Source organism: Tinamus guttatus, unplaced genomic scaffold (genome assembly GCF_059628265.1).
Source record: "Tinamus guttatus ecotype Peru unplaced genomic scaffold, ASM5962826v1 Tinamus_guttatus_pri_ptg000033l, whole genome shotgun sequence".
NCBI lineage: Eukaryota > Metazoa > Chordata > Aves > Tinamiformes > Tinamidae > Tinamus > Tinamus guttatus.
The window spans coordinates 5,709,009-5,729,374 of NW_028288567.1; the positions used below are offsets into that span (position 1 = coordinate 5,709,009).

General features: G+C 43.4%; 2 protein-coding genes across 2 annotated transcripts; one reads left to right on the forward strand and one right to left on the reverse strand.

The window, feature by feature from the left end:
• Positions 1 to 7,498: 7,498 nt before the first annotated feature.
• Positions 7,499 to 16,802, forward strand: MTIF2 (mitochondrial translational initiation factor 2). The gene is made up of 13 exons (XM_010218200.2): positions 7,499 to 7,759; positions 8,262 to 8,367; positions 8,895 to 9,066; positions 9,542 to 9,702; positions 10,050 to 10,226; positions 11,074 to 11,213; positions 11,849 to 11,973; positions 12,674 to 12,878; positions 13,459 to 13,711; positions 14,924 to 15,064; positions 15,975 to 16,139; positions 16,342 to 16,482; positions 16,566 to 16,802. The coding sequence occupies exons 1-13, from the start codon at positions 7,535 to 7,537 to the stop codon at positions 16,733 to 16,735; spliced, it is 2,181 nt and encodes a 726-aa protein (XP_010216502.2). The 5' UTR covers positions 7,499 to 7,534; the 3' UTR covers positions 16,736 to 16,802.
• A 1,224-nt stretch (positions 16,803 to 18,026) lies between these two features.
• Positions 18,027 to 20,040, reverse strand: RPS27A (ribosomal protein S27a). Its single transcript, XM_010218197.2, has 5 exons — positions 19,888 to 20,040; positions 19,546 to 19,600; positions 19,349 to 19,434; positions 18,522 to 18,653; positions 18,027 to 18,216 (listed from the first exon to the last, which is right to left on the reverse strand). Exons 1-5 carry the CDS (start codon positions 19,933 to 19,935, stop codon positions 18,067 to 18,069), a joined length of 471 nt encoding a protein of 156 aa, XP_010216499.1. The 5' UTR covers positions 19,936 to 20,040; the 3' UTR covers positions 18,027 to 18,066.
• Between the last annotated feature and the right edge of the window lie 326 nt (positions 20,041 to 20,366).

Genomic DNA, 20,366 nt, shown 5'->3' on the forward strand with positions numbered 1-20,366 from the left:
CCTTTACAAAGGAGGGAAACAGGGCAATTGCCCCACATTCTTCAGCAAGGGGGACAAAGGAGTTGGTGAGCTCAGGTGAGAACAGATGGCGGGAGGCCGGAGTTCGGTGTAGGCGGGCCGGGAAGGCTGTAACTTCTGAGTACCTTGGCCAATGGGGAAAAGGAGAGGGCGTCCCTCGGTCGGGAAATTAGGATAAAAGCGGGGCTGCGTCCCCCAGCATTTGGAGAGACCCCACAGGGATATGCCCGGTGGACTCTCCCTTTATTCGAATAAAGTTTTAGGACTCCTCTGTCTCCTTTTTGGACATTCAGTTCTTGACAGCGAGATTTTCCGCACAAATGGGGGCTCGTCCGGGATCCTTCCACCTTCCGGGAACGGCAGACGGCGATTGGAGTCAACGGCGCGCCTCACCATAGCTCTTGGTGATTGACTCCCTTCGACGGCAGCCTGCACCGGACGACTGATTGGGTTCCCGAGACTGTCCGGAGACAGACGAGAAGCGGATCGGGGGATCTGCAGGTAGGACCGGGAGGGGGTCCTCAAGGGGTGTGACGTAACGGACTAGGTCTGACGGAAGGGAAAGGGCTAGGTCTGACGGAAAGGACCTCCGGGTAGCGCTAAGCCCGACGGAAAGGGCTAGGTCTGACGGAAAGGACCTCCGGGTAGCGCTAAGCCCGACGGAAAGGGCTAGGTCTGACGGAAAGGACCTCCCGGTAGCGCTAAGCCCGACGGAAAGGGCTAGGTCTGACGGAAAGGACCTCCCGGTAGCGCTAAGCCCGACGGAAAGGGCTAGGTCTGACGGAAAGGACCTCCGGGTAGCGCTAAGCCCGACGGAAAGGGCTAGGTCTGACGGAAAGGACCTCCCGGTAGCGCTAAGCCCGACGGAAAGGGCTAGGTCTGACGGAAAGGACCTCCGGGTAGCGCTATAGTCTGACGGAAAGGACTAGGTCTGAAGGAAAGGACCTCCGGGTAGCGCTAAAGTCCGACGGAAAGGACCAGGTTTGACGGAAAGGACCATTGAAATCTCACTGGTGAGTACTATGGGACAGTGGGGAACAAAAGGGGTGGCGACCCCGACATGGGAGTCCAGGGAGAGCAGCGAAGGGAAGGCAAAAGAGGGTGCTGGGGAAAGGAATGATGACCTTAACTTATCCCCATATAGTCCCTTGGGGAGACTTTTGAGGGTTTGGGATAACTTACGCATTCCCCTAGAAATAATTATGGAATTAATGATAAAATATTGTTGTTTTGTTTGGCCAGAATATAAGTTACCAGGGGGATTTAGGTGGCCCCCTGTAGGGTCGGACGACGCATCAGGAGCCACAGGTCTTGTCCCCTCTGCACCTCCTGCTTCTAGTGACAGTGAAGAGGAGGAGGAACAGGACATTTTATCCCCTTCAAAAACAAGAAAAGGAACCCAGTACGAGGTGCCAAAAACTTCTAAAGTTCCGACAAAAATTCGGCAAATGCCCCTACGACAGGTTCCATTGGGAGGTCAGGATGGGGGATTTGGATTTGTAATCGTGCCACTGACCACCCAAGATATAAGGGGATTAAAGAAAGAACTACCTCCTTATTTAGATGATCCCATAGGAGTAGGGGAAAAGATAGATGAATATCTAGGAAATGCAGATTACACTTGGAAGGATTGGGATTTTCTTTTAGGAATCTTATTTGGATTCCAGGAAAAGAAAATGATCTTGCAAAAAGCTCGTCAATTATGGGAGGACGAACACCCGCAGGCAGGCCAAAATGCGATAGATGCACCCACTGTGGATGATATGATCCCAGTGGGAGACCCCCATTGGGATCCAAATGATCGAGTCAGTTTGACCCGTCTTCGAGATTATCGAGCATACATAATCAGAGCCATTAAAATGGCAGTCCCCAGAACTAATAATATGTCAAAGGCTATGACCTTGGAACAGGGAAAAGATGAGAGCCCCTCTCATTGGCTAGAAAGAATTAGAGATGCTTTGAGGAAACAGGGAGGACTGGACCCTGAGGGACCAGCCTTTGACACATTACTAAAAGTACAGTTTGTCACTAAATCTTGGCCTGATATAAGAAGGAGGATGCAGAAGGATGAAGAGTGGCAGGATAAACCATTAGAGGAATTGGTAAAGAGAGCACAACAGGTGTATGTGAGAAGGGATGAGGAAAAGGCAAAGACAAAGGCAATGATTATGGCTCAGTATATAAGACAATCACAAGGATCTGTGAGGCCCCCTGAGGGACCCCCAAGGGCCAGAGGAAGGGGTCGATCTCAAGGGCGTAGTCAAAGGCAGGGCAGGGGGATGGTCTCTTCAACAGAAGATATCCATCTAAAACAAAAATTGGGAAGAAATCAGTGTGCATTGTGTAATGAGGAAGGACATTGGAGAAGGGAATGCCCACAGAGGCTAAGAGATCCTCAGGAAGAGGAAATTCACCGACTAATGGAAATGGATTGCTAGGGGTGTCAGGGGCTCCCATTATACCAGGGATCCACCACACGGGAGCCCTTGATAACATGTAGGGTGGGTCTGGACCGAGAGGAAGTGTGTTTCTTGATAGATACAGGAGCCTCTCGATCCGCCTTGAATTTTATGCCAAAAGGAGGGCGATTGTCAAAAGGCTCCTTGGTTATCCAAGGGGTAAGTGGGAAAGACGAATGAGTGCGTATTATCCAGCCACTGGTAGTGGATGTGGGAAATAAATTTGAGATGCATGATTTTCTCTTTGTCCCAAATTGTGATTGCAATCTGCTGGGGAGGGATTTGATGGCTAAATTGGGAATGCAAATCAGTATTGTAAGAGATGATAAAGAAGCTTGCACTACTGTAACTTTATGCAAAATGTCTGACAAAGCTTATGCTGAAGTGAACCCAGAAGTGTGGGCAGTTCCAGGAAAATATGGAAAACTAGACATGGAACCTCTCCAAATTACTTTAAAGCAACCAGGGCAGATAGTCTCTAAAAAGCAGTATCCTATTTCACGAGAGGGAAGGAAAGGCTTACAACCTACTATTGAGTCTTTGCTGGAAGCAGGACTTTTGGAGCCGTGTATGTCTCCATACAATACTCCCATTCTGCCAGTCAAGAAGCCAGATGGAACCTATAGAATGGTACAGGACTTAAGAGCAATAAATGAAATTATCAAACCAAGACATCCCACAGTTCCAGATCCATACACTATTCTAAACCAGATCCCCTCTTCACATCAGTACTATTCAGTACTTGATTTGAAAGATGCATTTTGGGGATGTCCTCTCACAGAGGATAGTAAGCAATATTTTGCCTTTGAATGGGAACAAGAGGAGGGAGGAAAAACAATAAAACAACAATTGACATGGACAGTCCTCCTGCAAGGATTCACCAAGGCACCGGTCCTATTTGGACAAGCCTTGCAGAAAATACTGAAGGAATTTATCCCAACCCCAGGAGCCAGGTTATTGCAGTATAACTTGCCCCTATCAGGTGAACAAGAGAGGGTGGTGAAGGAAACTGCTGTGAAGTTACTCAATTTCTTGGCCCAAAAAGGGCTTAGGGTGTCCAAAAAGAAGGCACAAATGGTGGAAAGAAGGGTCAAATATTTGGGGCATATTTTGACCGGAGGTTTACGATGCCTTGACCCAGAAAGAATTCGGGGAATTTTAGAAGTGCCATTACCCAGGACTAAGAGAGAGCTACGGCAGTTCCTAGGGCTAGTAGGATACTGCAGAGCCTGGGTTGAAGACTTTTCTGCATTAGCTAGACCACTGTATGACTTTTTAACCCAAAACAGCCCCAATGTTGTGGTATGGACACAAGAAGGAGAACAGAGCTTTAGAAAATTAAAAGATAAATTGAGCAAGGCTCCGGCCTTAGCTCTTCTGGACACAGAGAAAGAATTTGAATTATATGTGAATGTCAAACAGAGTCGTGGCAAGGAAATTTTAGTGCAAAAGCATGGAGGCATGCGAATACCAATAGCTTATATGTTAGACCCAGTGGCTAAGGGGTGGCCTTATTGTCTGCAGAATTGCGCAGGTACAGTCCTAATAGTAACTGAGGTCCAAAAACTGACCACAGAGGGATCCCATGATGTCAAGGTCCCATACCTTGTCAGGGCCTTGCTATCTGAAGGGGCTTCTGAAGCGAGGGAGGGTTTAACCCAGCTTCTTGTCTAACTGGTCCTGAGGGAGAAGAATCAAAGGAAATCCATGACTGTATTATATTTAAAGCAATATGTAGCCAGAATACTTTTTCTTGTGAAGTCTCTCCGACAGGAAGCCCAGCTCACACAGATCGTCCCCTTGGATTTTGCAGTCCATGATATCCAACCAGGGGATTGGGTCTTGGTACATCAGTCAAGACAGCTGAGCATGGATGGACTCATCACACCAGAGTTAAGATTTCCAAGACTCCAGAAGCCTGGACTTCTCAGTTGATCTGTACCGCTGACAGGGAGTGGGTCTGGAAAATAAACTCTGGGTTGCTGGGTCTGTGGGAGTTCAGGAGGATATGAAGACTACTGATGGGTACTAGACATACTGAACGCAGGTTGTTAGTTAATAAGCTAGTTTGTAAAAACAAATATTGTCCAAAGGAAAAAAAAAAAAAAAAAGAAAAGAAAAAGAGGAGGGATTGAGCGGAATGCTCAAGTTTCTGTATTCATCAATAAGGGGGTTTCTCCACAGTTTGGCTGAAGAGCAGGACAAAGGGAGGGGAGACTGAGTGGAGCCATGAGCCCAGAAGGACAAAAAGAGCCATCTGCAAGGAGATGGGGCCTTTACAAAGGAGGGAAACAGGGCAATTGCCCCACATTCTTCAGCAAGGGGGACAAAGGAGTTGGTGAGCTCAGGTGAGAACAGATGGCGGGAGGCCGGAGTTCGGTGTAGGCGGGCCGGGAAGGCTGTAACTTCTGAGTACCTTGGCCAATGGGGAAAAGGAGAGGGCGTCCCTCGGTCGGGAAATTAGGATAAAAGCGGGGCTGCGTCCCCCAGCATTTGGAGAGACCCCACAGGGATATGCCCGGTGGACTCTCCCTTTATTCGAATAAAGTTTTAGGACTCCTCTGTCTCCTTTTTGGACATTCAGTTCTTGACAGCGAGATTTTCCGCACAAAGGCAACCTATAATAAAGCTCTAAATTAAAACAGGATGAGTTTGTGGTTGGAAGACGTGGATAAAATATATCCCATGCTAAGAGCTTTATAGCAGTATATGGAACATTTGCAGACATCATCAAAAGGAAGCTTAAGTCAAAAAGCAGATTTATAGCACACTTTGTTAACTGCTATGCAATGTAAATTTATCTTTCAAAGAAAACCTTACTTGGATTAATCAATCCAAACTGTTCTGGATTAGTGCCATCGCCTGTAGGACCTCTGCATTTTGCAGCAGGGCTGAGAGGTAAGTGGTAGCCGTGTCTTTGCACCATATTTTTACCTGATTTTTCCTCCCATGCAGAAACGTTGGTGTCTTTTCTGCAAACCTTAAGCAGTGTTTTTTTTACCATACTTTAGTTTTGGGTTATTTTTCCCTTTTTACATTTGGAGAAACTTAGGTGTTAACAACTGCAAGCTACAGACAGCTCAGTTTTGAGGGTCTTTGTGCTTGGCTGGGATGATGTACACCTTGCACATCCAGATTTTCTTTTAGGAGAGTTTTTAATTTACAGGCACAGCTGAAGAACTCCACAAGCTGTCCCTAAAAACCACGCATGGGGGAGACCACCTTGTGCAGCCGTGCAAGCTGCAATCTCTGTGCTACAGCAGAGCACGTAAAACAGTTCAAACCTACAGAGGATTTTACAGTTATTTCTCATAATTCTCAGTTATTTCTCATAACTGGATATTTATAGGTATGTATATGTATGTATCTGTATCACTATAAAAAATGGTACTGTCGCAAGAGAACCCCAAGATTAAAGGATATTTACGATGCAACCTGGGACTATCTAAGGCTTTTACAAAAGCATTAAGAAGGGGCAGGTTAAGGATTTTTCAGACACTTTACAAAACTGCCTCTTAGATATATTTTTTTCTAATCTTTAACATGGTGTTTAGAAACGTCAAATTAGAACTTCTATTTAAATACATATATGTGTGTATATATTCAGTTCAGTCACGGCAAAGTCCTTACACGGAGAGAGTGCCTGAAAACAGACCGCACGGACAAGCGGGCTGCCCGCGCCGCGCCGCCACCACTGCGCATGCGCGGCGCCGCCGCCACTGCGCCTGTGCGGCGCTGCCGCCGGCAGCCCGCGGCCCCGCCCCCTGGCCTCGCCGCCGGCACTGCGCCTGCGCGGTGCTGCCCCCGTGGTCCCGCCCCCTGGCGCCGCCACCGCCCTCCGCCCGCAGCCCCGCCCCCTCGCGCCGCCGCCACATCCGGTGTCCGCGGGCTCGGCAGGTGGGAGGAGCGGGAAGGGTGGCGGTTGGTGGCCGTTGGTGGCGCTCGGGGGCTGTGGGTTTCCCCCCGACTCGGGAGCGGCGGGTGAGGGGGGCGGCTGCGCCGCAGTAGGGGCTCGGCGTGGCTCCCCGGGCTGCAGCGGTTCGGGTCGCTGCGGCGCACGGGGCCCGGGGCCTTGGTGAGCAGCAGCCGCCGTGAGGGGCGACCCCGGGAGCCAGGAGGGGTTTCCTGGCAGCCTCGCGTGGGTCTCCCCGACCGTCCGGGCCTGCCGCAATCTTTTGAGTGCGCCGTAAGTGCAGACGGTGCCCCGCGGCAGAGCCGTGCGGCTTCAGCTCCTCTTGAAGGCAAAACTGTGTTGGTGGCTCCTTGCTTTGCCTCCTGCTCCCGTTTTGAGGCAGCAGTCTTCAAGGCAAGAGCAGTGATAGCGCTTCAAGGGTTTGGAGCTCCCTAGGAGGTGGTTCAAAAGTACCTCTGAGAGAGGAAATAGAGGGTATTGAGAAAAGCACCACTGAGTCAGGAAAAGAGAAGGGTAATGAAGTGGATGAGTGCACGGGAGCTATGAAATCCACAGTTCCAAAGGAGAAGTTTGTATAGGATATCCCACAGAGTAGTGCAAAGAGTAACAAAACACAATTCAGGTAGTTAAAACAAGATTGATGTGAAAGAAGCATTTCATAAATACTGCCTTCTAAGCCATGAGTTAGCCTGGAAGGATGTGTCTATCCATGTAACAAAATTTATTTTATTACAGTGCTACGGTTCTCTCATGTTACAGAGAACTCAGATGCTCAGATAAACAGGGTTTTGCAGATTTCTTTTGTTTGCTTAGAGAGATGGTTACATCAGTAGAACTACAGAAGTGCAATGCAAAGTGTGGAACGTGAAGTGAGGATTTCAGTATTTGAAGTGAAAAAACGGAGGAATAATTTGTAAGCTGTGAGAAAAGTAATATGCCTGTGTATTTTAAATGAGACAGTGAAAGTGGGGGGAGGTGGAAGCTGGGACAGTTACTAAATATTTCAACTTTCACAGTATTAAAAAATGCCTGTCTTGAAACATAATATTTGAGCATCTTGTCTTTATTGGTAATAGCACAGAAAACAGCATCTTTCAGATTTGAGGCTGTATTTCAACATGTCCTTTTTGTTTTCAGTGAAGAAATGAATTGGAGTTTGAGACTGAAATTTGAAAATCTGGTCCAGCTGCGCTGTGCTTGCAGACAGCTGCATGCTCTGTCCTACAGAAGAGTTTGCAGAGCACAATGGAAGCCTGTGCAGTTGTCTGCGCGTCCTGTGCGGTCCGTTCGTCTGTACCCACAGCTCTGGCAATGGGACAAGTTAATCAGTGCTGCCTTTCCACACTACAGGCATCTAGCTACAAAGGAGGTAATTAATGGAATCCAGTAATCTCTGTTTCTGTGTGAAATTTCAAAGCACAAGAAATCATTTTGAACACTTCCATTACAAAAATGGGAGCTTTATATGTAGTAAGCTTTTCATGAGCAGGATTCCTTTATTAGTGAATATAGAGAAGTAGTCCTAACTGTTGTAAGACAAAATGTTGTGTGAATTGTGACTCCCTCTCAGTTGTTCATGTGAAGTATCTATACCTTTAACATCCTGAATCTTTCAGAGGAGGAAGAAAAGATTGTAATCAAAGATGAATTTTTAATGGATTTTCTTTGCTGTGAAAAGAAGTGAAAAATACATGACGCTTTAAACACTCAGTGTGATTTTTAAGTCATTCATTTATTGTAATTCATTTGTGTCATAGATTTAAAAAATATGTAGCATAGCATTTCAGGTCATTGTCTTTGTAATGTTGTTTTTATTATTTCTTCATTTATGCCAGCTATGTGTTCCTATATACATGTCTAATTCCATGTAGGAGAAGAAAAAGACCCGAAAGAAATTGCCAGTGACAAAAGGTGAAGTGGAGATAAAGCAGAAAATGACTGTAGAGGAACTTGCAAGAGCTATGAGTAAAGACGTAGGTGAGAGCCTGCTCTGTTGTATGAGATACTCTGTAACTGTTTCCATTCCGTCAATCATGATGTTTTCATGAGTGGTAAAGGCAAAGATGTTTTAAAACAGTATTAGTAAGTGATGACTAGTCCCTTTCTTAGCAAGGTAGGTTGTACCTATGCTGAAAAGGCTGTCGTTTCTTGCCATGTATTTCTGAGATAGACCTGTAATGGTGCTCAAGTCAGTCTCTGGTTTAGATGAGTTGCAGTTTTTTCCTTTTGGAGATTAATGGAAAATAAGCTGTGAAAATCTGTGTGAAAAACAATATCATAGCATTTGATGAGGTTGAACCTTTCTGAATCATATTGTTGTGAGTACGTAGTATAACAGGAACCATTAGGTAAATCTAGCTCAAGCAAAAATGCTTTGTGAAATAAATGTATTCAGAAGGTGTTAATTACACTTTACTATTACTCAGATTTTCTTCATTAATATTTCTGTTGCATTTTTTTTTGGATAGGTGAATAATTGTTAATTGTATTCATCTTTTCTTTAGATCATATTTTTGAAGCTCTGCTATACACAGATGTTGACTTTGATTCACTAGAACCAAATTCCGTCTTATACGAAGACCACATCAAATTAGTAGTTAAAAAATCAGGAATGAAGTATAAGTCAGCAAAACTGAAAGAAGAAAAAGAAAAAGAAAATACAGATGCTGTGAAAAGGTAAAATGTGAACTGTTCTTTTGGGCTTTTTTAACCTTTTTTTATATTTCTGCGAGTCTTTTTCATGTGCTGTGCTTTCTTGAATAATATGTCATTGATACCTAACATGATCATGCCTTGGTAATATTTAAAAGGTAAAGATTGCCATTTTGATTTCATTGACTGTAAAACTGATGTTCTAATTTGATTTAGGTGACTTTGTGCCTTTTTTTTTTTTTTTTTTTTTTTTTTTTTTTTTAGGAAAGCTGATTTTTCTTTAATTTACTGAATTGCCGTACTGTGATGCAGAAGTAAGACTGACTAGTAAGAGGGCAAACTGCATGATGTAGCTAGGATTTGTGATTATGTTTTGTTTGAGGGGAGGCAGGGCTGACCAGCTGCTCACTAAGGTCTGGTAAATGGCTCTTCATGGGAATGAGTGTGACTCGGGGAATGGTTTTGGTAGTTACAAAACTTGGTTTTGTGCTCGTTGCAGACCTCCGGCAGACCCAGCTGTGTTAACCCCGCGGCCTGCGGTTGTCACTATCCTGGGCCATGTTGATCATGGGAAAACAACTTTACTTGACAGCCTACGGAAAACTCAGGTGGCAGCAATGGAAGCAGGCGGCATTACCCAACACATCGGGGCTTTTCTGGGTACGATAGTTGTGTGTGTTTGGGGGAAGTGTGTTGATGTACATGGTAAAATATGTAAGCGTTGGGAAAAAAAAAAAAAAAGCTGTATGAATGGAACTGTGAAGAGTACTGTCTGTACGATAGAAATAGTATTTATGTTATTTTGGTATACGAAAGATCCTAGCATACTATATACCTCCTTTTCTCCCCTTCTTCTATGAGGTGCAAACACCCTCGCCATCTCTCTGCCTAAACTGTCTTTATTAAAAAAAAAAAATCTTAGAGTTGTGATGTTGACTTGGGATATGTGAAAGCAAGCTATGTGATATGCTGCTTTTAAAATGTACAGTGTTTGTGCTTGTTTGCAGTGCATTTGCCTTCTGGGGAAAGGATAACGTTTCTTGATACTCCTGGGCATGCAGCTTTTTCAGCTATGCGAGCAAGGGGTACCAACGTTACCGATATCGTCATCCTGGTCGTAGCAGCAGAAGATGGAGTCATGGAGCAAACCGTAGAATCCATCCAGCACGCTAAGAATGCGGGAGGTACAGTGTTGCTCTTGATAGTTGTAAGTGCTCTTCAGTTGAAGTTGCTTCAGTTGTAAGTGGGTAGCAAGCTCAGCACACAAAGCTAATATACAAGGTGTGTGTTAGTGGGTGAGGCACGTAATGAATGTGTTGTGAACAAATGTCTGTTCATCTCTTGGAAGAAACTCCTTGAATTAGAATCCATAGAATTTGGGAAGCAGCTGTCCCTGGCTCCTCCTTGGGAAAGTGTCCAAAATATACTGAACAATTCAGTAATGCATTTAGATAATGAAACATTTTTTTATTTTTGCAAGCGTAATGACTTACCTGTTTGCCAGAAAGGTACTTGCCATTCTTTAAGGGAATTTTTACATATGTACGCAGTGCTTTGCAGTTAATATGTGCAGTTGTCAAGAGTGTTGCTTTGCCCTTTCCTGACTTAATGAAGTCCATAGTAGCAGAACGGCATTTTGTTTCAAAAGAATAAACACGTCTAAGGACCTTTAACATATTGTAACAAGCTCCTTTTCCTGGAATTTGCTGGTTTGCTAGTTTGCTGTATTCTTTGTGTCCAGTCATTTTGATTACCTTGTAATTAAGGTTTCATTACTTGAACTTCAAAAAAAAAATCTGAAGTAATTTTGGTAGAAGTATGAAATAACTTTTTTAATTTCCAGTTAAACTGAGAGGGATGTGGGAAGTTAGAGCTGCTCTGGTCTCTTCCACTTCCATACATTCGGTTTCTTGCTGCAAGTGATGTAGGTACTGAGAACTGCTGATACTGCCTGCTTGGCAGTGTGGGTCATTGGAGAGTGCTGTGGAGTTTTTGTTATGTTGGTAACAAGTTTGTTTGTTTTCTTTGTAGTTCCTCTTATTCTTGCCATTAACAAATGTGACAAACCTGAAGCTGATCCTGAAAGAGTGAAGAAGGAATTGCTGGCTCACGATGTGGTTTGTGAACAGTTTGGAGGCGATGTTCAAGCTGTAAACATTTCTGCACTCAAGGTAAAGGTTTGGTGGAACAAATGATCATCGTGCTCTGAGGTAGCTACTGCGTGCACGCAACCACGCTTTCGCTTGGCAGATGGATGCTAAGCTTCCAGTATCTGACTGGATGTCTTGCATTAGGGGAAGTGCTGCTGGCTGTCACCAGAATACCTATTGCTGTCATGTTTCAAGGCTCAGACCTTTAGTGAGCAATAATACCTTATTTCTCTTAATGGAAATTTAAGTGGATATTTTTCAATTTCATCCCAATATTGCTTCCTTAGATATTTATTTTCTGTGTGAAGTTAGTCCAAAGTCAAGCTTAGTGATAATACTATACATGAAGATAAACGTTCAAATGAAAGTGTAAGTATCATCCTAACACACTCGAAGACCCAGCTTTCTTGTAGACTTGCAGAAAATTGATAGCTAAAAACTAAGTTGAAATCTGAGCTTTTAATATATGTCTTCAGTTTTGTAATGTAATGCTAAACCCGCCTTGCTAAAACTGATGCAGCAACAGTTTAGGCTTATTGCTATCTTCCTCAATGCACCCCTAGCATATGAATTAGATGGGGAAAGCTGGCACTAACTTCTAATTGTATTTTAACAAGGCACTTCCTTTTTTTTTTTTTTCTTTTGCTTTTGTACAGGGTGAAAATTTGATGGTTTTAGCAGAGGCAACAGTTGCTTTAGCAGAGGTGTTAGAACTGAAGGCGGATCCCACAGGTCTGGTAGAGGGGACTGTAATAGAATGTCGGAAAGACAAAGGAAAAGGGTAGGAAATGTGTCTTTTTTACAACTTTAATGGAGCAATTTGTAAGAATGCAGAGAGATTGTTGAGCTGGCTCATACCTCAATATTTAGATTGGAAGTTATCCTTTGAAAATGTTCAACAAAATTACAACGTTTATTTGCAGTGTTTGCAACTAAAATGTTGAAATGTTTTTACAGTGTGAGACAAAAAAGGAAGTAGATATTTTTGGTAAATTGGTTGTAATATATGACGTTTTACTTTTTAAAATATTTTAAGCTTCTTTTGCAGGTTTTCTATAAACAAGATTATTTTTGCCCTCTTAAAGATAAGCTGAATACTGGAAAACATTTAAGAAATATGCAGTGTACACACACGCACACACCTCTCTTTTAACCTGTAGAAATGTGAGCCCAAGTCATGTACTTTCTGGCCTAAGATAAAAGGATTGTGATTTCACTTAGCATGTAAATCAGTCTGTGTTTGTAAGTTAAATATGCCAAAATCTTTATTAATCTACAAAAATTAAGAGTATAATACGCTCCTGGCGTTTCTTGCACATCACTTCTAACACTCCCAGGATTCATTCAGCAGGATAGTAGAGTGTGCCATGAGAATATTCTTCCTGTAATCATAAGTTTGTCTTTGCTAACCTCTGTAACTGTGCAAATGGATGTTATTTTTGTACATTATTTTTCCCTTCTCTCCTGCTGTTCTTCGCTAGTCCAGTTACCACAGCCATCATCCAACGAGGAACTCTGAGAAAAGGCTGCGTTCTAGTTGCAGGGAAGACCTGGGCAAAAGTGCGTTTCATGTTCGATGAGAACGGCAGAGCTGTAGATGCAGCCTCTCCAGGCATGCCGGTGGAAATCATGGGCTGGAAGGAAGTCCCGTCAGCAGGAGATGAAATCCTTGAAGTAGAATCTGAGGTACAGCAGGAACTCTTTAATCAAAGAGCTCTTCTGCGAGTACTGTGGTAAAGTGGATGGGCAGGAGCTGAGTAGAAATAAGCGATAGCTTTCATTCTAAAAAACAGCCCTGAGGTAATCTGACAAAAGATGAAGGCCAGGCATGGATATTGAATGTAGCCTGAGATACATTTAATAGGCGATGGAGTTTTATTTTTTTACACGACCTCACTATGACTTTACATGGGAAATAATCTGGTACTTACTGGTGTCAGTGTTTTTAATTCTGGAATGAGAGATAATTAGGTTCTGGCAAAAGAGTATGTGTGACATTTACCTTGAAATATGTGTTTGGAGAACTAAACAGATACCATTTGAAAGAATGAATAATATCAGAGATATCTGTAAAATAAGACTTGAATTATGCTGCTGTAGCACAAGGAAGAAACTTGTGCTAGTTTTCAGCATTCCTGTGACAAAATCTATTGCTAAATGTGAAAGAAAAGTAATAAATCTGTAGAAAAAATACGAAAGATTGAAACTTGATTATTGTGGAGTTTTCCAGAGCTGTTTTTAAAGATAACATTGCTATCTCTTTCAGCAAAGGGCCCACGAAGTTGTGGCCTGGAGAAACTATGTTGAACAGCAGGAGAAGATGAAAAAAGATTTGGAAATTATTGAAGCAAAGCAAAAGGAACACAGGACCGAGTATGAGAAGAAGCAACAGAAGCTGGGCCATCTCACCTGGAGGCAGAGAAAGGCAGTGCTGTATAAGACTAACAAACATCTCATGTTTTCAAAGCCAAAAGAGAGAGTAGAGATTGACAAAAATGTGCTATCAGTAATTGTTAAAGGTACTGTCATATTCTGCTCTCCTGTTTTCATGATTTTCTGCTCTGAAGCATAACTTTATATTATTAACAACATTTCAGTTACCAGAAGAAAACCCCACTTGAACAGAATAATGTAATAATAATATTAAACAGAATATTGAATCTCCTTCAGCAGGGGGAGGGATATCAGAAAATATCCAGCAGTGAGAAGGAATATGCTTCCAGCAGGGGCAGGGCAACTGGAAAATTTCTGAGCCTTAACCCCCTTATCCAGGAATGTTTAAGTAAAAGCCACATGAATGGCAGCATGATAGGCACAATCAAGTGTGGGGGATGCAAAGGGGATAGGCAGACCTGGAGCGTGGGGGCATTGGGTTTGGCCACAGTTTGGCAAAATAGAGATCTGGTATGAACATGTGCAATGTGTGTGAACATAGGAGGTTGGGAAGTCAAAGAAGGGCAGGAGTTTTAGGTAGTAGATGCTGTGTAGTTCGAACTTCAAATAATAATTGGAATTTTAAGATGCTTTTCTTGGCTTGATTTAATTGCAATTGCAACTAAACCTTATCAAGCTGAATTTAAAATCTTAAAACAACTGTTGGTCTCCACCTGCTACTGCCAGCCCAGGTTTCTCTGTTTCAGCACAGGTCCTAAGACCACATTTTCTTGAACAGCAGAAAATGGCTCGTACCTGCCCTGCCCTGCCTCAGTCCCTGAGGCTGAGTGTAGGTAATCAGGGACCAGCTTTGCTTTTATCTTTCATGGCTACAGGCCGGAACTTGGCAGAGTGCAATATAAGGCAAATTAGTTGAATCTCTTCCTCAGTTTAGGGCATGGTTGTCTTGGTTTTGCCTCACAGTCTCCATTATACACATAGTGAATAATAGTAGCTGGCAACTACGCAAACTTGACCTGAACACAGCAGATAGAGAGCCTAGGCTCTTTTTATTTGCTTTTGCTTTTTAGGATGAGCACCTTAATGTATATTTAAAAAGGTGTGTGTGTGTGTGTATATATATATATGTATATATATATAAAGGTATATATTTATATTAAAAGGTATATGTTTATATTAGCGTGTTGTTGAAAATATTGTGAGGATGCAAGATATAAGATTATGATTATACTATATAGCCTGGCATTTTATATCTTTATTCTCCTTTAGTATTAATTTCACCTAATTTTTATATTGTGTAATTAATGATACAAAGTCAATGCTGCTTATATATACAGGTGATGTAGATGGATCTGTTGAGGCTATTCTAAACATTCTGGACAGCTATGATGCTGACCATGAGTGTAAACTGGACATCATTCATTTTGGAATGGGAGATATCAGTGAAAATGATGTAAGTCTTGCTGAAACTTTTAATGGTGAGTGCATGTTTAAATATCAATTTACAGTGGTACAGAATTTTATCTCTAATGAAAGGGTACTTATTTGTTCTGTTTTTGCTTTCTTTGTAATAACTAGCATTATCTTTAAGGTAAACTTCCATGAAAAGTAAAAATGTCTTCTTTAACATGGAGACCAGTGCAGGTAGGGAAGGGTGGACAGCTAATGGACAGGAAAGAATTTGACTTGCATAAAAGTAAGGACAGTAAGGCTGGAAAACTCCTCAGGCGGGTTGCTTTATTCTGCTCTAGCAGAGCAAAATAGATGGAAAAGTGGTGAACCAGAATAAATGAATTTCCTTTTGCTCAGAACAGTCGATGGAAAGGGTTGTGTTGGTTTAGTACCCTTTCCTACCCTGTATTTACCACGTGCAAGAGGCTGTAAGGTTGTAGATTCCTTGTCTTTGGACCCAAATGGATCGATAGGTGGTGAGGATGATTTAGTTCAGGCTTAGGCTAGAGAATCAAACTGCTCTTTCAGCCCAAAGGTGAGGAGACCTTTTCCTTATCATACGTAGTGCCAGATGCTCTGATGAGCTATGGCTCAGATTTAATTTTCACTTTGATATCTTCAGTTCTGTTATGGCAGAATTTCTTATGAGAGCTTTTCCTTTGAGCCTAACTGCTTTGGTTCAAGGTTAGAAGCAGTGGTGAATGTGGAAGGGTGTTAGAACCAGGATGTGGTAAATGCAGCAAGCAAGAGACACACAAATGTTCCCCCTTTGAAACGGAAGCACGTGTAAAATAGTGTTTCTTGTATTGGTGACTGCTGATTTTAGGCTGTGCTGCAAGTTTAATATTACAAAATAGTGGCAGCAAAATTTCACATACTCTTTGGAAAACAGAGATCACTCTGTAGTCATCAGCTGCTGACTGCTTTATTTTTCAGGTGTTGTATATGGATTTGGTGTGAAAGCCAATGAAACTCTTAAAAAGCTGGCTGCTAAGAAGGGAATAAAAATTAAAATTCACAATATCATCTACCAACTTATTGAAGATGTAAAAGAAGAGCTAAATAGCAGATTACTCCCATCTGTGGTGGAAAATACAATAGGTGAGTTTTCAGTGAGTGGTTTTTCCCTCACAGTACAGCCTTAAGTTTATTCTTCAATTAAGGCATTCCTACTATGTTGAATACTTTGTATTCTTCTGTATCTGCTTTTTAATTTTCTTAAGGAGCTTGATAAGTGGAGGAGTGTAGCTTGGTTCTAATTAATAAGAGCTTGTACTTCATACATCTTTTTTTTTTTCTTTAGGGGAAGCTTCTGTACTAGACACCTTCTCTGTAACAGTAGGAAAAAGTAAAGTTCCAGTAGCTGGGTGCAGAGTACACAAGGGGCTGCTAGACAAAAAGATGAAATTTAAGTTAATCCGTAAAGGAGATGTTATTTGGAAAGGTAACTACAGCTGTTACAAAACACCTATCTGCTGATGTGTCAGAGAGGTCTCTTTTTCTACTTCAACTTATTTCTCTTTGTAGGATCCTTATCATCATTGAAGCACCATAAAGCTGATATCCAGATAGTAAAAAGTGGAATGGACTGCGGCCTAAGTTTGGACAAGGATATAGAATTCAGTGTTGGAGATGAAATTGTTTGTTACGAAGAAAAAGAAGTTGAACAGACAACTTCCTGGGATCCAGGATTTTAAAATACATTTGGATACACTAAAGGACATGCATTGTTCCTGGCTGGACCAATGGCCTAGGAACTCTTCATGTTAAGTGAATTTATAAAGCAAGGCAGCTCCTCTGAAGCTGTAGACCAGATATTTATATAGTATTCTTCTAAATCTTGTCGACCAATGGGCACTTGGAGTATAGGATAAAGCAGAAGTGTTAATTGTGAGTACTCCAAATGCATTGAACAGTCAAATTGTAAATATCTTTCTGGTGATTATTTAAATGCAGTGGTACTACTAGAGCTCAGCTGCATCCCTGTAATGTTGCTGTACCCCTACCTTCAGTAAAGAAGGAAATGTCTCTGCATTCTCTGCATTTTGCTGGCAGGTCTCCTACTACCCTTTTCTTTAGCATGCAATCAGGTGTAGTCTTAAGTCCAGCCCTGACTTCTTCAGCTCCTTATTTCTTATTTAAAACTGTAGTTCTAATCTACTTCGCTCATGCAGCAGGCCCCTTTTAATGGTGTTAACTGACACGGTTGTTTGCTCTGTGATTGTTAACCCCTACTACCTCCTTAGAAAGGCATGAGTTTGCATAGGCAACAATCATATTTTTGTTGATGCTGTAAAAAGGACAGTGTCAGGCTTCAGCTTACACTACTGTTACAGAAACTTTCATGTTTGAATAAAAAGGGAGAGAACATTTTTGAAAATAAGCTTAGGGAGATTGATTCTGCTATGTGTGTGGTGTTTCCTCTTAGGTGAGTCTCACCTGTAGACAGCTAGAGCCCTGCCCACCTTTGCTGGTGCCTTTTGGTACCTTGGCCACATTCCTTCAGAAAGGAAACCCACTCTGAAAAAGTCTAGAGCAAAAACCTCAAGTATTCTGCTACTGAAGAGCTGAAGTTTTCTAACTTTGATGAATATATTCAACATAACAGGCGCTATAGCCCAAGAATCTTAAGTTTGTGTTAAAAACATCAGCAAATCTCATTTGACAAAATAGTGTCTTAATAAACAGCCTAGAATAAGAGGACTAGAACTAGGCCTTCACTGACAGCTAGCATTAAACTAGCAAACTCAAGAGGAAAATTCTTTGGCAGAAACGTCTGTTCAGTTGAATACACCGCCTTTTTAATGTACTGCTGCATTGTAAGAAAAATGAAGTCTCTTACCTAAAGCAGCTCTTTAGAAAAAAGTTCTTGCTTCAATTTTAGAATCAACACCCAGAAAACCCTAGTTGCTGATCAATGTTCAACATTATGTAGATCCCTCTTGTTTATCAATGAAAAGGAAATATGGTGGAAGGAGAAACAAGTCCTTAAACCATAAAGAATTTCAGATTTTTATTGTCAGGTACATTACTTGTCTTCTGGCTTGTTGAAGCAGTACGTCAGGCAGCACTTGCCACAGTAGTGCCTGTCGAAGTGGCTGGCCATGAAGACCCCGGCTCCGCACTCCTCAGAGGGGCACTCGCGGCGCAGACGGCTGATCTTGCCGTTCTCGTCCACCTGCACGGGGCAGAGAAGGAAGGTCTCACGTACGATCGCCACTTACGGCGCCCATGATTTCTCAGGATTTTCTTTGACAAAATGTTTTTAGAGGTAGTTATTACATCACCCAATTCCCAAAGCAAAGTTTGGAGGCACAAATAGAAACAACTGTGCCAGGCTCCATGAAGTCATGTTAGAAGTGCAGAATACCACCCTCAAATTTTGTAATCGTTTTGTCCCTTCACAAGATCTGTTAAATCTCCCAGCTTTACTGAGATCTACTGAGCTTTTAACAAATTTCCCCTAGAAATAGTTCTGCTTACCTTGTAATACTTGAGCACAGCAAGCTTAACCTTCTTTCTCTTATGCTTGTTCTTCTTGGGGGTCGTGTAAGACTTCTTCTTCCTCTTCTTAGCACCACCGCGCAGCCTCAGCACGAGGTGAAGGGTTGATTCCTATTTGTAAAACGCATCATATAGACTCAGAATCGTTTCTCAAGGCCAGACTAGCATTTATGCAAGCTTGTTCTTTTACTTACAGAAAGTACTTAAGTATTTTAGAGCTTTTCTAGATAGCTGGAGCTTGAAAAGACCTTTTTGCTACTAAGTTTGCAAATGAAACAAAACTCTGTGTGCTGCGGCACCCCAAACTCCTTAATAGTTCAAATATAATGAAGGGTCTTGCACCTACGTTTTTTGATTCTAGTACATATAGGATGTAGCTATTAATGCAACTCAATTGATCGGTTAATTATCGCCAAAAAACAATCACTTCCTCCTCCTTTTGTACCAGCACTGCTGCCTGCATGGCCCCCCCTTTGCACTCAATCTGTGAGCAGTAGCTTTCACACTGGCTCCCTAAACTAGCTCGACAGAGTGGGCAGTGCCAGGAGCTGACAGAAGGGAAGCAATGGAAGAAAAAGCTATTAAAGATGGTAACTTGTGGCCTGAGACTGCACCCTCAACTGCAGCAACTCACTGGTCTAGTCTTAGCATCAGCATTTCCTTAGTCAGAAGGGTTACCTCAGCCTAAATAACATAGTTCATTTTAGCTGCAGTATGTCTTGGGCTTAACAGCAAATATCAGTCTGCTCTATGGCAGTAGCTGGCTTATATGACTTAGAGTATTTTATTGACCTTTTTCTACTCACTTTTTGAATATTGTAGTCGGACAGTGTGCGCCCATCCTCTAACTGCTTACCAGCAAAAATGAGTCGCTGCTGATCAGGAGGAATTCCTAATAACGATACAAATCAAGATTAAAGAAAGGAAACGGACCGGGCCATGCTATCTGCATAAAAAATACTCTGCTCAAACGGAGGAGGAAGAAAAGGCGTTGTGAACTAACCTTCCTTATCCTGGATCTTGGCCTTCACATTTTCTATTGTATCAGAAGACTCGACCTAATATAAAACAAAATAGTAATGAGTAGGAAAAAAAAACATTAGGAAAAAAAATGTGGTTAGTGTAAATGCCGATGTAGTACAAGAAATCGAGTGCAACCTGCGCACTGTACCCTAGCTCCTTTGTTCAATGCAAATCGATGTCCGCTCCGTATATACGTATTAAAAAACCCTCAGCGCAACCATTTAACTGGGCATCGGCCCATTCAGCAGCCGCGAAGAGCGAGAGAAGCCCGAGAAACCGCCCCCGCTGCCCGCGGCGGCTGCGGCCCTCCCCCGCGCCTCACCTCGAGGGTGATGGTCTTCCCCGTGAGGGTCTTCACGAAGATCTGCATGGCGGGGCGGCGGGCCGGGCACCACGCGCCGCAGCGGAGCGAGGCCTGCGCAGCGACCTGCTCGCGGAATGGCGGCGCCGCGAAAGGGCGCCGCGCCGCTCCGCACGGGGTTTCCACCCCGGGCGCGCCAGGGGCGCGGCGCCGCGGCGCGACTACGGCTCCCGGCGTGCCCCGCCGCCGCGCGCCGCGCTGCGGCCTGCTGGGACGGGTAGTCCCCGCCCGCCGGCCCCGCGCGGCATCACGGGAGTCGTAGTCGACAGGCGGGCGGTGGTGCTGCGCTGCCCACACTGCACCGGGGCGGCGCGCGCCCCGCCCCGCATCGCGCGGCCGTTGCGGGGGGCGGGGGCGGCGTGTCCCGCGGCTCCCGCGGCGCCCCGCGTGTGTGAGCGCGCACGTACGGGTTGGTGTGTGCAGGGGCACTGCGGGGAGCC